Source organism: Cygnus olor, chromosome 4 (assembly GCF_009769625.2).
Source record: "Cygnus olor isolate bCygOlo1 chromosome 4, bCygOlo1.pri.v2, whole genome shotgun sequence".
In the NCBI taxonomy this organism is placed as follows: Eukaryota; Metazoa; Chordata; class Aves; order Anseriformes; family Anatidae; genus Cygnus; species Cygnus olor.
In genome coordinates this window covers 21,174,585-21,189,864 of record NC_049172.1, presented here as the reverse complement: position 1 = coordinate 21,189,864, position 15,280 = coordinate 21,174,585, and the positions used below count along the sequence as shown (strand labels likewise).

The 15,280-nt window shown below is 37.0% G+C and overlaps 1 protein-coding gene across 6 annotated transcripts in view; it reads left to right on the top strand.

The window, feature by feature from the left end:
• The window catches only part of WWC2 (WW and C2 domain containing 2), a 100,942-nt gene that overhangs the window by 53,225 nt on the left and 32,437 nt on the right, over positions 1-15,280 (top strand). For all 6 annotated transcript variants that reach the window (XR_005819693.1, XM_040556375.1, XM_040556372.1 and 3 more), the window contains 5 exons: positions 3,079-3,158; positions 6,623-6,752; positions 7,376-7,522; positions 8,475-8,548; positions 12,620-12,862. Coding sequence is in view for 5 of the 6 variants with exons in the window: in XM_040556375.1 (XP_040412309.1) it covers positions 3,079-3,158; positions 6,623-6,752; positions 7,376-7,522; positions 8,475-8,548; positions 12,620-12,862 (674 nt within the window). In the remaining variant the exon portion in view is untranslated. The remainder of the gene's footprint in view (positions 1-3,078; positions 3,159-6,622; positions 6,753-7,375; positions 7,523-8,474; positions 8,549-12,619; positions 12,863-15,280) is intronic.

Below are 15,280 nucleotides of genomic sequence, written 5' to 3'. Positions count from 1 at the left end.
GGAATGCACAAACACTGAATCACCTCTTGGCTACAGTTCTACAAATTGTCCATTCGCTGGTGAGAGGCTAATGTGCTAATCACAGGAGTTAAGTTTTTGGAGGTGCCTCCCTCTCTTCATTGCTTGTTGGAGTCAATGAAAACCTAGCATCCTGCTGGTTCTCAACACAAGGTTTAATGGCATTGCAAAGTCCAAGTTGCGTATGTGCCTGAAATAGGTGACCTGAATCTCGTCTGCAGAGTTTAGAAGGGTGCAGTCCAAGAATATCTGTATCAGCATAAAGTGTGTTGTCATCCAAACCCACTGGATATGAAAATCATTGAGATAACAAAAAGTGGAGCCCTGCGATGCTAGGGCTGGAAAGTGGTTTTCAAGGAAGATGGCAAGAGAGGTATGACTGTATTATATCATAGTTTACCCTTCTTTGAATGTTTGAGGATGCTTTGCTAATATTCAGCCTTTCGGCATTCTGCAGTACATGCATGCATGGACTTAATGGGAAACAAAGTTAGTCATTAGCGAGCTGCGAGCCAGCTAGTTAGAATTTGCACATTGTTTAGTGAACCATTAGGTCAGATGTACTAAACCTGTTTCTCTCTCTCACACTGGCTGAGGCTTACTGGCATCGTCAGGTTAATGGTGGCTGGAGGGGGGGAAACTCAGCATTCAAGGAAGTTCTGAAGTGGCTTTTGGCCTTTTCCTTGTTAGCTGGGCTTAATATATGCACACGGAACCTTTTGGATACGTGAACTGCGTAGTGCACAATATGTCACGGAGAACACATGACAGAAATATGAGAGCAGGGGCAAAAATTTGATGTGTGATCAAAGTCTGTTTTATGCATATGCAGCAAGTAGGGTCTGAACCTTTATGAAATAACAAGATTTTTGTTGTTCCATTAAGCTTGAGTGCTGGGGGTAGAAGGGGTTATCACAGAAGCCTGATTGAAGATACAGTTAGGAGGAGGAAGCAAGAGGCCTGCCAGGTGCCTTGGGAAGATGTGCAGAAGCAGTAGGAAGGGGGTGAAGGATAAAACACGTGAAGAGTTGTAAAAAAGAGGGGATTATATAAAAGTTATGAAGGAGAAGGCGAGGAGCACAAGTATAGTTTAATGCGACTACAGTGCAGTAAACACAGAGTCCCTATTATGATGTAGGTCACGTCCTTCTATGATAACATACCTAACTCACATTTCTTGATAATGAAATGATGATGAATTGCAGAAGAGGACACTCAAAAGATGATCTTGAGAAAAATGGAAGGGCTTCTGAAAGATCCAGTTGAAAGCGAGTGTGCCTTCTGCAATTACTATAAATTCACATTTCAGATTAAAAAAAAAAAAAAAAAAGTTCAGTCATTCTTCATTTCTTGGAAAAGTTGGGGCTTTTTTTCATATTCTATACATTACTTTACCTGAAACCCAGTGGTGGTATGTTTGTTTTCTATGAACCTGACTGAAACTCTTGAGAGAAATTATTCTTGCAGTTTAATATTCTCGCTTAGTTCTCTGTTCTGCTTAACTGCAGGAAAGCATCATGCTAGTCAGGGAAGAAATAGTTGAAGAGAGCTGAATGTGTAGTTAGTTAGGGGCATTGCCAATTTATTATACTAAATATTCAGTATAGTGAAAATAAAAGCAGTTTTCTGTCAATTAAAGCAACTAGTGATGATAGTTTCTAAAAGTCTGAATGGAACCCCTAATAATCTAGTAGCAGATTTGCTTTGGAGAAAATGGAGATTGTAAGCATTTTATTTCTGTCAAAGAAAATTCATTAGCCAGAAGATACAAACTTGAATGCCAAAGTGTCATTTACAAACCCATGTGTAAAAACACCCAAATCACTGATTATTTCAGACATAGGAGGCATTTTAAGTCTCTTGGAAAGCTACAGCAGCTGCTTCTCATGCTTTTGGTCACATTTTTTGATTTGAAGAATAGCATGAAGTAGGAAATCTAAAAGGAAATGCTTGCAAACAGTCTTGGAGACATAATTTTGAAATTATTAAAGTGGTCAAAATTATTTATTTTAATACAGTCTGTTTTTCAAAATGCAGTTGAGTATCTGAAGACCTATATGAAAACAAGCAAGAGTTTCACAGTGATAGTGAGAGCAGAGGACTTCTAGCAGGCTTTTCCTTTTTTCACCTTACTGATTGGAGAGTTTAAAAAAAAATAAACATCTGGCTAGTATGTGGAGTGCAAATGAGGCAGATGTAGGTGTATAAGTACCAAAATTTGGGAGTACACATTTCTGTCTCTGTGTGTGCTGAGGATGAATTTTAATTTGTGTTAGAAGTATGCTGTTTTATGGGTAGTCCAGAAACTTTGTTTTAGTGTGTTTGGGAAGGGTGACATTAACAAACAAACAAAAAACAACCCTCCATTTAACTTTTAATATAATCCTGGTTCGTAAATATTTTGTAGTGTACTCATCTGCTAGCCTCTGAAAGAGCAATATTGGGGTTAAAAAACAATTGAGCATGCAAATTTAGAGAAAGCAGGGAAGGTTTTGCCAAAGACATATCTATTGGATAGATGCGTATATTTGTGATCCAAATGTGCTTAGTTAACGTTGTTTTGGAATTAAATGAATGTGAATTTTATTCATAGGGATCCAATGTTTGTAAAGCTTTCTAAGAAAGGGTAATTCACAGAAAAAAAGGGGAGTCCACACTTTGTCTTTTACTGTGCAAATGACTTGAGAGCTTCCTGGAATGAAAAAGCGAAAATATAATAAGCTTAAAAATAAACAGGAATGTCCCTGTAGGACAGTTGGAATGCATGCTTAACAAGTGAGAAGTAAATTACTTGTTAAAGTTCTCTCAGGTTTAATAACGCAGTGTGGTATCAATACAAATAAGGAATGTGATTTAATCTGCTTGTGTCCCTTTAATACTAAAGCATGTTGCCCACAGACATAAGGAAGAGACCAGATCCTTTTGTTTTTAATGTGTGTCAGTAGAGCAATTTACTCTTTTTTTCTCATCCGATGTAGAGAATACATTAATTTTTCAAAGCCATGTGTTATGCCATTTAACAAGAGGAATTTTCTAAGTCTTGCTTTGATTTAACACAAGGTTAAGAAGCTGAAGAGGGAACTCTCTCAGATGAAGCAAGAGCTGCTGTACAAGGAACAGGGCTTTGAAACGCTGCAACAGTGAGTAATAAAATAGTTGAAATTGACTTAATTCAGTCATCTGATTTCTTTTTTTTTGTCATGGAATTGAATACATCTTATATGAGATAATTATTGGTGGAAAAATGAGAATATAACAACTCTTTTTGTTGCAGTTAGGAAACAGGAAATCAGTAGAAATAGCAAACCTATTATGCAAGTGTTAACGTGAGAAATCTCTTCCCCCTTCTATTTTTTTCATGAAGGAGCTTGGTTTGCAAAGAAGCAGAAAGAAGGTCACACACACACACATACACACAAAGTAATTAGGTCTGTCTTTCCTCCTTCCCCAAATCTCAGCTCAAGAGAGAGGAGGGTGCAGATCTCAGAGGTATAAAATGGTGCCACAACTGTGCAGGGTTTGAAGTGAGTCACAATTTGAGGATTAGAGACCTGACTTTCTTTGTTCCAGTTGCTGGGATGCCTGGGCTCCAAAGGGCTGATGCTGAACTGGGTGAACATTCTGGGTATTTAACCAGTTGGACTATTAGGAACTGATTTTTTTATTATTATTTCTTCCCAGTCAGAACAGTCCCAGCTGCTCTTGACTTACAAAGTTGGGCCATAAAGTATTAAACATAACTCAAAACTATCACCACAGAGAACATGGTGGTTCACTGTGGGACATTACTTGCTGCAGAGGAAACTTTACTAACAAGTATGTTTTCTTAACTAACATGAACAAAGAATTATTAATGCTAGTCATTATCTGTATTGTGGTATGTACTCATACATTAATACAGTAAAATGCTGAGCCGTGTGCTCTTGGTACACTAGTTCCAGTAGCAGAAGCAATGTTTCATTGTTAATGTAATACTGTCTGGATTTTTTTACCCTTTTCCTCAGGACCTCCTGTGTATGGTAGTGTAATGTCGTATAAGTAATAACCTTTATTCTGGAGAGCTCGCAGAATATATAGGGAAGATGGTCAAAATGTAGGAGAAGGGAAGTATACTTCTATCTTGCTGGTAGAGTGCTACAACACAGAGAAGTGATTTGCCCAGGATGACAGAGTATCTGTATTTGGAGCTGAGTGACTGGGGTTAATTTCCCACTTCTAACCAAAGCATGTTGTAGGTTGTTTCCTGTGTATTTTAATAGATCAGTTTTGCACAGTAGGTTTTTTGGTTTCTTTCTTTCTTTTTTTTTTTCTTTTTTTTTTTTGAACTGGGAGAAAGAAATTCTGGTCCCAGAAATGGCCAGGAAAAATGGTGAAAGCAAATGTTGCTCCATCAATGCTATTGTAATTACAGACTTGTCCAAATGGAGCAAATTATTTTTTTTTTTTAGTATGAAGACTTTGAAGTTGATTAGGAACTGAAAACCCTTGGCACCTTAGGAGGATACCAATCAAATCCCTACCCTCTTTCCTTTTGACTAAAACGGAAGTGTAACATTTGTTGTTATTTAAATATATAAAGACTAGAGTGGAGGGGAGAAAAAGATAATTGACTGAATTTAGTAAATAGATTAATAAATTAGATTTCATTTGAAGCAGAGTTTAGAAAAGACAGACATACTGATTCTAAAGTTTAAGGTAATGAGAACTCATGCTGCTGTCCCAAGATTAAAGGTTAGCCAATCATGCTGGTTTTATTATATTAATTCAACAATGAAGTATTGTTTTGAGGCAGCTTGCTCACAAGCCATTTTGATAGGAATCCAAAGCATGTTTCAGAAACTGTCAACAGCAGTCCACAGAAACACAATGGATATTTGTTCTAAAAATTCAGTCAGCCACTTTTGAACAGTACTAATCCCATTAATTTGAAACAGGAAGATGGAATATTGTATATGTCAGAGATCCTTCTTGTCCATCTTAATTATATACAGAATAAAGTAGTTGCAATTTGAAAGTGACACGTTGTATTACTAGGCAGCATGTGGTGTATTACCCAGCTGTTCATTCATGGCTGCGATTGTTGGCATATCCTCTATCTCTTTGACTTTAGCAACCTGATGAGTTACCAGAAATGGGGTGCTTGCAGAAAATAAGTCTGTGAAGTGTGTGCATACCTATGAAAGCATTTGAGGATCTTTCAAGTTGAAACAAATATATTCTTGAATGGGAATCTTGAGTGTTGAGTCATGTTTTTTTAATCAAATTTTCTTTAAAAAAAAAAAAAGGCTGTTCTATTTTGCATAAAAACTGAAACATGGAGAAAGGAAAAATGATACTGTCACATCTTTAATGACTGCTTTAGAACCTTGATATCTTTGTGCATAAAATTAGAAGAAAAACAGAATACTTTGTTACAGGTTTTGTGTTCTTGCAGGGGATGCTCAAGATCACTTCTGATCACTAAAGCATTTGATCAGTCTTCACTCACAAGGTTAATGTCTTGTAGCAAAGATGATGGGTGATGATAAAAAAAAAGGAAACCAATTGCACTATAAAAATGTATTCTCTACTAGATGCTCGACTTTTGTGAAGATGCCTGTTGTTTTTAATTTTGCAAAGCACAGCTGCAATCATTTATATGATGCTATGAAATATTCAGTTAAACTAGAGGTTGGAGAAATGTGTTTACAAACTATACTTTTAAGTCAAGACTGAAATAAAATAGCTTTTTTTTTTTTTCTCTGAGTTTGGGAACTCAGAATTTTAAGTTTGTTTTTTTTTGTTTGTTTGTTTGTGTTTTTTTTTTTTAAATATTGATATTCCAGGTATTCAGTAAATTGGCTGGTTTATGACATGGTATTAATTATCCAAATATTTTGTGAGTAAAAAGAGCCTGGTGACTGGGGGAGCAGAACAGCTATTCTAGGTGCTTAATGCCTAGGATTAGAGTAAACAAGATGGAAGCTGAGACAAGAATATGGTTAAATGTCTTCTCTGCAAAGGTCATGAGTACCAAGAAGCTTGCTTGTCTGTTGTATGTCACATTGTGGGTCTGGGTAGAGGAGTACTGCTCATAATAAATTCTGCTTTTGTAAGGCTCACGCACAGTTAATATTATTAAAGTTGTACCCCAAAGTTGCTTCTCTGCTGCAGAGAGTTAGGGTGGGGATGGGGTTTTTGATTGTGTTGTCAGCAATACACTATAATTCTGGTAGCATGTTAGGAGTATTATTTCAGATAGTGCTTGCTCTATGCCCCACATGTCTTTAAGACTGGATCAACTAAAAAACGTGGAGTCTCTGCTTTTGGTAAGGCCCCGATAGTTTAGCTAAGGTGGTTTTAATGCCAGTGTTAGGTTTTTCCATAAAATTTCCCGTGTCAGCGAAACCCATCCACTGTGTGTGTGTTAGACGCCTTGACGCTTTTGCCAAGCATTAAATAGTAAGTATTTTAATGCGGACTTCAGTGTCCTGTTTTCTCTTTACACGTCTGTTAAAGGAAATAGTCTCTCCTTCCCTTCTATTCTATAACTATGCTTGTCAGAAACAAAACAGCAGAGGTGTTATTTGCTGCATTCAGTATTAATACTCTTTGTTTTCCACAGAATTGACCAAAAAATGTCTGGAGGCCAGAGTGGGTATGAACTGTGTGAGGCCAAAGCCATCCTGAGTGAACTGAAATCTATCAGAAAGGCGATAAGTTCAGGGGAGAGAGAAAAACAAGATTTAATGAAGGTATTACATAGGGTTGATGTAAGTTTTGTGTGGATTTATTTTATTGTAAGGAGCTTTAATGATGCTAAATACATGTTAGACTTTTTCAAGGGATGCTCAAAACTGTGAATGAAAGTAGCATTAAAATCACTTTTCAGATGCAGAAACTGAAGCCTGTGACTTTCTTAATTCAAAAAGTCACTCTATGGCAGTCAGAGAACGTAGATATCTGAATTTGTAGGTAAGGTGCAATGCATGTTACTTCTAAACGATTTAAAATATTAAATGGACAAAACTTGAGATACACGTTTAGATGTGTAAGCGGTGCAAGTCTTCCAAATCTAAATTGCACTAAATCAATTTCTGAAACCATATCTTTTCTTTTTTTAATCATCCAGTTATTTAATTGTTTGATAAAAGGGGGGGAGAGAGAGAAAGAGAGAGAGAACAAGAATGGCATAGTCATACTTAGTATCATCTATGAACTGCTTGGTTAGAAGGCTAGTTTGCTTAATCTGAGGAATGAAAACTAGAAAATTTATACTGGAATCTTTTAGGTAAACATCTTTTGAAGAGAAACTGGTACAAATGCTGTAAAGTACAAAGGCACTTTAACACCACCTCATTCTCTGTTTCCTGAACAGAGTCTTGCAAAGCTGAGAGAGAAATTCAGTCTTGACCAGACCATTGGGATATCTGAACCAGACTTGAGTTCGAGCTCTGTAAACTCCCAGCTGTGTTTTTCTAGACAAACATTGGATACAGGGTCTCAGACTGACATTTCTGGTGAGGTGAGCTTTTTTCATTTTGTCAAATGTAAAGAGAAATTAAATCAGAATGCTGTGGTTAATGGAACTGGCTGTTTCAAATGGCTGTTTACTGTTGCTGATAGGTGTATATATATGCATGTTTAAAGAGAAAATTCCGTAGTTAACTGATTTTCCCCTTAAATTTCAAATCAGAATTCAGATGAAGTTTTTACATTAGGCATGAAACATTTATCTGGCATCTGATTTAATCAAACAGTTCCAGTACAGTGAAGTTCAGCGTAAGTAGGTAGTGTTTTGTGGATCTGTCTGTATGGTTATGTTGCACCTTACAGACTTGCTTTGATCTGAAGATGCTTTTAATTTTCAGAAACAAGATCTCAGAATTTAACTGTGCAATTTCATTTCACACAGCTGAAACGCTGTTAATGGAACTACCTCTTCAGTGATTCATTAATAATTTCTCTGTTTCACTGACAGTGTATTTACAGTGACAGAAAGCTGTGCTTAATTTTGGCACCTTCTTTGAACTTCCGTGGGCTAGATTTGTAAGGAAGAGATAGCGCTACATTTGCCAAACAAAGAGCTACACTTGTCTATGTTTTGCAGCAAATTTTTGAAGTCTTCCTTTAAGATGTACTGACTTAACCCTAAATTTTGAGTTCAGTGGAGTTCAAAGTTCAAAATTTTGGGTGCAATCAATGCAAGACTTGTTTGAAAATGCACTTGATTTACTCTGATAGAATATGGTAGGTAGTACAGAAGTTAATAACAGATGAACTGTATGAGAAGAAAACAGCACTGTTGTATATCTGAGTATATTCCTAACCGTGTAAATAGCAGCAAGCGTGTAGCTGAAGGCGGGTGTGGTTTTATTTTCTAAGTGGTAATTTTTCTACCCTGTGCATTTGTTTGGTGTTGTTGATTCATTTTACAGTTTTACACAGTAATAAGGCTAATATTTTTTTCTCAACAGGTTGGAGCAAGAAGTAGATCAAATTTAGCAGAGAAGGTCAGATTAAGTCTTCAGTATGAAGAGGCAAAAAGAAGGTAATGGGGTTAGTTGCTTTGTTAAATTACAGTCTTGAGCTGGGAGGTTTCCGACCTCTCCAGTACTAACATTGTGCTCACAGTGACATCTAGTGGACACCTCTCTGGAAACACTGTAGGCATTACTGTAAAATGTTTCTTTTTCTCCAGAATGCAAAGCAGGCTTTCAGGAGCCTTTAATGCTGTTGAGCAGTAGTTTTTACATTTAATGCTAAGTTGCATATGTTAAGAAATAAAATGCAGACAGTGACAAGTTAAGCGCAGATCCAGGATTAAGGGAATAGAGTGAAATGGCGTTCCACTGACAGGGGTTGCTAGTCTGTTTATGTCCGTGTAAATCCTTCTTAGGGGTCATCATTTCAGTTCACTATGCCATTGAAGGTTCTTCGGTTTTAGAGTTGCTTCAAATTTTCAGTGCAGGTTTGGTAGGCTTAATTATCTCTTTTTCCCTGAGATTTTGAATAATTTAAATACTTGTTATCACTGTGGGGTTATTTTTTTAATGAGTTTAACCTGAGGAGAGAATAAGTCAGGAACTGTCCCACTGCTGAATGTGAAATGCTTTTCAGATAAAGTTCTGCAGTGGTTGCTCTTGAAAGCGGTGTCATTTTGATGGATTGCCACAGCACTGAAAGAATGGTCATCAGCAAGCAGAACATTCTGGGTTAGAGTGACATGCCTCCTGGTACACCAGAGGAGTAGTGCTGCATAATACTGGGGGAAGATTTATTTTATTTTAAAAAATAAATCATGGATATGTTTTTATTTATTAATGTATTAATTGTGTTGTATTATTTTCTAATATTTTCCACAAAATTAAGTATCAGCTATTCAGAAACCATACAGCTTTTGTTATGTACTTTAACAAAAATAGAAGTCTCACACCCAAGGTTCCTACTCTATGTTAAAAAACAAAGCAAGACAATAAAATAAAAACTAGCACTTTTCCACAGATGAAAATTGTGATGAAAACTCCATTTACGCTGTGACTTAATAATTAACTCATTTGGAATACTGTGGCATGCTCAATTAGGAAACCAGGAAGAGATATTGTAAGCCTTTACTTTGTATTTATATGTTTTAAAAGCACGAGGCAGCACAACTGATGTTTTCCTGTCTAACTCCAAATATATATCCTCTTCATATATACTAGTAGCTATGATCCTTGCTGGAAACAACAGTAACCCTTTATAGCCTCATTAGGGATCATAAAAAGTTATTATATAATCAATGCAGTCAACAAAGAGTGCTGTGGCTGTTGTGTTTCTTCGGTATTGAACTTGGGTGATTTTGCCTCAGAATCATTGTGTACGTAGTATTAATTGTCAGATGGTGTTTCAGGTGCATGTAGATGGCATTTTCTGTCAACTTCCTTCATCAAAAACCAGATCATCCTCTCTTTTGTCTATGTCTTGTTACAAGGAAGTCCCACCATTGTGTTCTATATCTCATTTGCAGGAACAAGAAGGTACCCTGGCAGTAAATTGGTGTATCGCTTCCAGCTAATAAAAAAGCACAGTGTTTGGGGTATGGACTACTGCAGCACAGGACCTTACTTTCTCGTAAATTAGCCAAGAATGTGGGTCAAAATTGCAGTAGCTCAAGTACTTAATCTTTACATAACTAAGTATTTGTTCTGTGCAACATCAGTGTGTTTCAAGCTTAAAATACCTTTTAAATGGTGTCTTTATTCAGTTTTGTCTGAGAACTTCCAAATAATGGATATTCCTTTCCACTTTAAATAAGACAGATTACTTGACGACACTGTTGGAATGGTTTTATCAGTGACTGTAGGGTAAACTTAATAAAGTGTACATATCTCAGAATAACGAAGAAATGTACTAAAATGCAGTATCTAATTACATTCCCCCTAATTATTATGGCCATTATAATCATCACTGGAAGTTAATAAATATTGACCATCTTTTCTGAAATATTAAATGTGCAAATTCTTAGTTGCTTTGTGTTTAAAAAGAGAGAGAAGATCTTGTGAGTGAAGTTGTTTACTTCAAAAAATTCTTTCCAAAATTATCAGATAATTTTGTATGTTGCATATTTTATGTTGTTTAGCAGCAGTGTCTTGAAGAGGTGGAATGTTGTCTGTGGAGAAGGGTATCAGGATAGCAGAGGGTTATCTGTAGCAGAGGGAGCAAAAGAACTGTTGGGAGACCCGCATCCCATTCCGTTAGCCATCAAGCAGCTGTCAATAGCAGCTACTTAGAACAAGGTTAGCTACAGAACAGGGTTAGCAGGAGCTAGTGACCTGGAGATTGAAATCTTAACACCTCATTATCCATCTGAAACGATTCAGTTGTTTTCCCTCTGCATACAGCTCCTCTAAAGGACTGTTAAATTGTATACATAGCTGCAAAATATGTTGAAATGCTTCATTTCATTTCATCCTGCCATTTGGTTATGGTAACACTGCTGATGGTATTTCTGTTTATTTTGCATTGTTGTTTGTGAAAATGCTCAGAGTCAAACTTGTTCTTGCAGCACTTTGGTGGGTGTATTTTTTATTAATATTTTTTAAGCTGTTGTTTTTTCATTGAGGTGCAGATGAGATAAATTTTACCCATGGAAAAAGACAGGGGAGGTTCCCCTTAAGCTTCTAGTATGAGCAACAGGATAGTTAGATTTAATATTAACTATTTTTAGCTTTGACCATAAATAAAAGCCTTAATGTACTGCAAAATTAATAGTTGAGTTGCAAAATAAGCATGATATTATTAGTTTTATAAATGACAGAAAACAGACTGGAAGGATGAAAAGTGTTTTCCTAGAAATCTGTCGGGACTACAGAAATATGACACAAACCAAATTATGTGTGCGTGATGATGCAACATGGCATGGGTCATTACCTTAGGCAGTGCCTGTTAACCCTGAAGTTGCACAGACTTGGGTCAGTTTGTGAGCTAACTTAGGTGCATTTAACTGTGATAGTTATAAATAAAAGCAACAGATAAATTCCTCTTGCCCTAGATTGTCAGGGAATATCTTTCTATTTTGACTTTTCCTTTCTCTGCCTTTTCCCAGCCTACAATAAAGCGGTGTGGAAGGCTCAGAGCCATTACGTAGTTCAGAGCTTCCCATAACTCTCTATGCAGCTATTTCAGGCATAGCTAAGGCTGGAAGTGATTAGAAGTTACCATCTGGCTAGATATGTGGCACCTATAGTGGGAATTTTTATACTTTATATGGTTTCCAGTGGACAATGAGTCTTTATTGCAAAACCTGCACTTTTGTGCTATGCTGCTGAGCCCAATGGCAGAGCGGTTCTGGAGACTGAATACTGGCAATAACCTTTCTTGATCAGAACTGAGCCATCGTGCAATAATAATGTAGGGAACTTCCTTTGCTACCCCAAATCTTGGGGCTCCTAACTCTGTGATCAGACATCTACAATGGAATAGCAGTTGCACAAACTTCCAAGCAGATACTTTTCCTTCAGGTGTCTACTGTCATTTTACCTTTTCTTTTTCATCACACAGAAGAACAATGCTTTTGCCTTTTAAGATTTGCATGCGTATCTGCTGCTGAAGTGAGCACCTTGATATTGTGTGTGTTCTTTAACAGTGGTCCTCGCTGTTTGAGAAGCAATCAGTCTGCAGCAGCTTGGAGAAATAGATCATACTCCTAGATGAGTAAAGCAAAGTAAAGCTTTTATTAATGTCGAGACGCTTAATTCAACTCAGGAGGAACTCACTTTTAATGCATATGCATGTTACGTCCATTTTAGCATTCTTCCATATATGAAGCAGGTAACTTTAGAAAGGGCACCATAGTTCCAAGGTTTGGCATTAATTTCTTCGTTCTCAGAAGTACATTCTTCTGAGGTATTTAGGGCAGAGAGGACTACACAGCCTGTTGGCCTGGATAGGTGGCTTGCTTCTCTGGCAAAGTCTGCTTTCTTGTGAAGTAAATGTAATTAAAAGTATGTTAAGTAAGAAAAGGAGAAAGTAGAAAAAGTAGTTATATACTTATACCTTTCAAAATATTGTATCACTTCTGTCTTTCCTTGGAATTGTGTGCTGTGCTGGGCTCAGACAAATCTGTTATGTTTTATTTTAGCATGGCTAACTTAAAGATCGAACTGTCTAAGCTAGATAGTGAGGCCTGGCCTGGGGCACTGGATGTGGAAAAGGAAAAACTGATGCTAATCAATGAAAAAGAAGAGCTTTTGAAGGAACTCCAGTTTATTACACCACGCAAACGTACTCAAGATGAGCTAGAGCAGCTAGAAGCAGAAAGGAAGAGGCTTGAAGAGGAGCTGCATTCTGTAAAGAGCACACCCAGTCAAGCACTTGCTGAAAGGTAAGGAGTTGTTTCTGCTGGTATTAAATGCCTCTTTCTGCAATCTAACCTTTGTACTCATTACAGACCCTGAACTGTGCCTTGATGGGCTGTTTTCCTTCAGTAACTGTTCTATGTAGGTCTTAATTAAATTTGTTATTAGCCCAGTGGGCAGAAACACAAAGAAGTCTTCTGTCCTCTGAGAGAATGCGAACACCCTGTATGTGCTCTGCAATATCAGTTGCTCTGCATTTCTTACCAGCATGAAAATGCCTGTGACAGATGTTAAATAACTGAGGAATGTCAACATACCAGCAGGAGGGCAATACATCATTCACTGGTGTCTGATAATAGCAGCAAACTATTTGAACTCAGGTTACAAAGATTATCTTGATTGTTGCAACATCTGAAGCCTTTCATTGTGAGTTTTACTGCATGCAAAAATGCAACTGAAAGAGAAAAAAGGAAAGGAAAAAAAAAAGTTCAGAGGAGAAGCATAATTGCTGCAAAACTTTCCTAACTTGTTGCTTCCTAACTGGCAACTGAAGCAACTCCCACGATAAATGGTATTAGACAGATTCAGAGTTGGAGAAAATCAAAGGTGACTGTCACAAATGGACTTTTCATCAACTGTAAGTGGAAATAAATTTATGGGAATCTCTAGCACACATAAAAATGCAATAAGCACAAAATGTCGCTTTATTTATCAGTGCAGTATGCCTTATTGAAGTAATATAATCAGCATTGTAAGACTTTCCTACTTCCCGCAGCAAGGAAACACCTGCTGGTCCTCCGTTTTCACTGAATGGTGAAATTCTTATTATTGACGTTAGAAGGCAGCTCCTAAATTTTAGCTGAGTAGTGAGGAAATTTGTTCTTGTTTCCAAATAGGTGTGTGTGAATTAGGCATGGTTTTTAAATGTATTTGTATACATCCTAATATTTTAAACTGTACCATATTGAGAATCCAAAAGTGTTTTAGGATAATGGTTGTGTCCTACTGGAACTACGCTTCTACAGGAGAAATTACCTGTCTGTCTTAGTAGTATCCAAATTACAATGGCTCCATTGCTATCTGGCTTCCATTAATAAATGGACAATAAGTGGTAAATAATAAAATCACATTGACAAAAAATTTGAAACTAAGGTTTTGATGATAATGCTGTTGTAAGTAATAGCTAAGTCTTGACTATTGCTGTAAATGATTAGCTTTTTACTTAGTCTTTGGTTTTGGTTTTGAATGTTTAGTGCCAAAGAAAATTGTGCACATAACCTTTTTCCCATACATGCCAGATGCCAAACTTGGAGTACCAAGGGCAAGAAAAACTGTTTCCCATTCAAGTAAAAATGAAACAGCAGCTTTTTATTTTGTTTTGTTCTGTTTTTGTTTTTCCATGGATAGTGACACAGGTAGTTATTATTCTTTTCTCTCTATTTTCTTCAAGTTATTCTCCTTTGATTTTTGTCCTGCAGCTGAAAATGTGGAATTGTCTTCTGAGGTTACCATACGATTTCATGTCATACTCTGCTAGTTGAGGCAGTATTTATGGTGTTTTCTGGCTTACTTTTGTGCCATTCCAGGGAAGTTCCAATAATCTCTACGTGCAGCTCTTTATCATATTAAAACTGTGTTTCCCGTGATGACTTCAGAACGAGTCAGTTCTTTCACACCAAGCTATTTTGGGGGTTGTTTCTGGTGTGTCTGCTGTGAATGTAAAGAAAATCCTCATTTTTGTAGAGGCGTTCAGATGATGAAACTTTTCCTGAATCTATAAAAACTTTGCAGTTAATTGTGTCAGATCAAATGTCGTCATTTTATTCCTTAGAGATGAGGAAGATTGTGCTCTCCATTATCAGTGGAGGAGCCGCCCCACCTTCAAAGTGCAGCACTGTCATTGCATTACTATTTTCTTTCATAAAGTTTCATGAATACCTTAGGTTTCTGGTCTTTCACTGATACTGATAATAAAGCAACAGCATAAGAAGCTGTGGATTGTGTCAAGAGCTTGATATGACAAGTTGTTTTTCCTTTCGTAAGTTTTTGTGTTTTTTTTTTTTAAAGGGAGAAGAATAAACAGAAAGCTTGCTCTGACTTACAAACATTGCCAGTGTAGCCCTGGGTTATTTTGGAGAAGAGTGCTGAAACTGCCACTAGTAGATGTACTTGGAGTCAGTTTGCAGAAGGAGGGTATAAATCGTAACATATCAGCTTCAAAAAAGCAGACAGGGCTTAGTCTAACTGCTCGAAGAAGCCTTCCAGCAACTGCTCAGAAATAGCTGCATTGTGGAACTGCTGAGAACTGTCCGCTGCTTTCTTTCCTCTGCATTTGTGTTAGGGAGAGATTCCATTAATTCTGGAGTCCATGGCAAAATCTTCTAAGTAATCACAGGCCTTTAGATGGATGCATGTTAATCTCCTTGATTGTGCTGTTGCCTGTA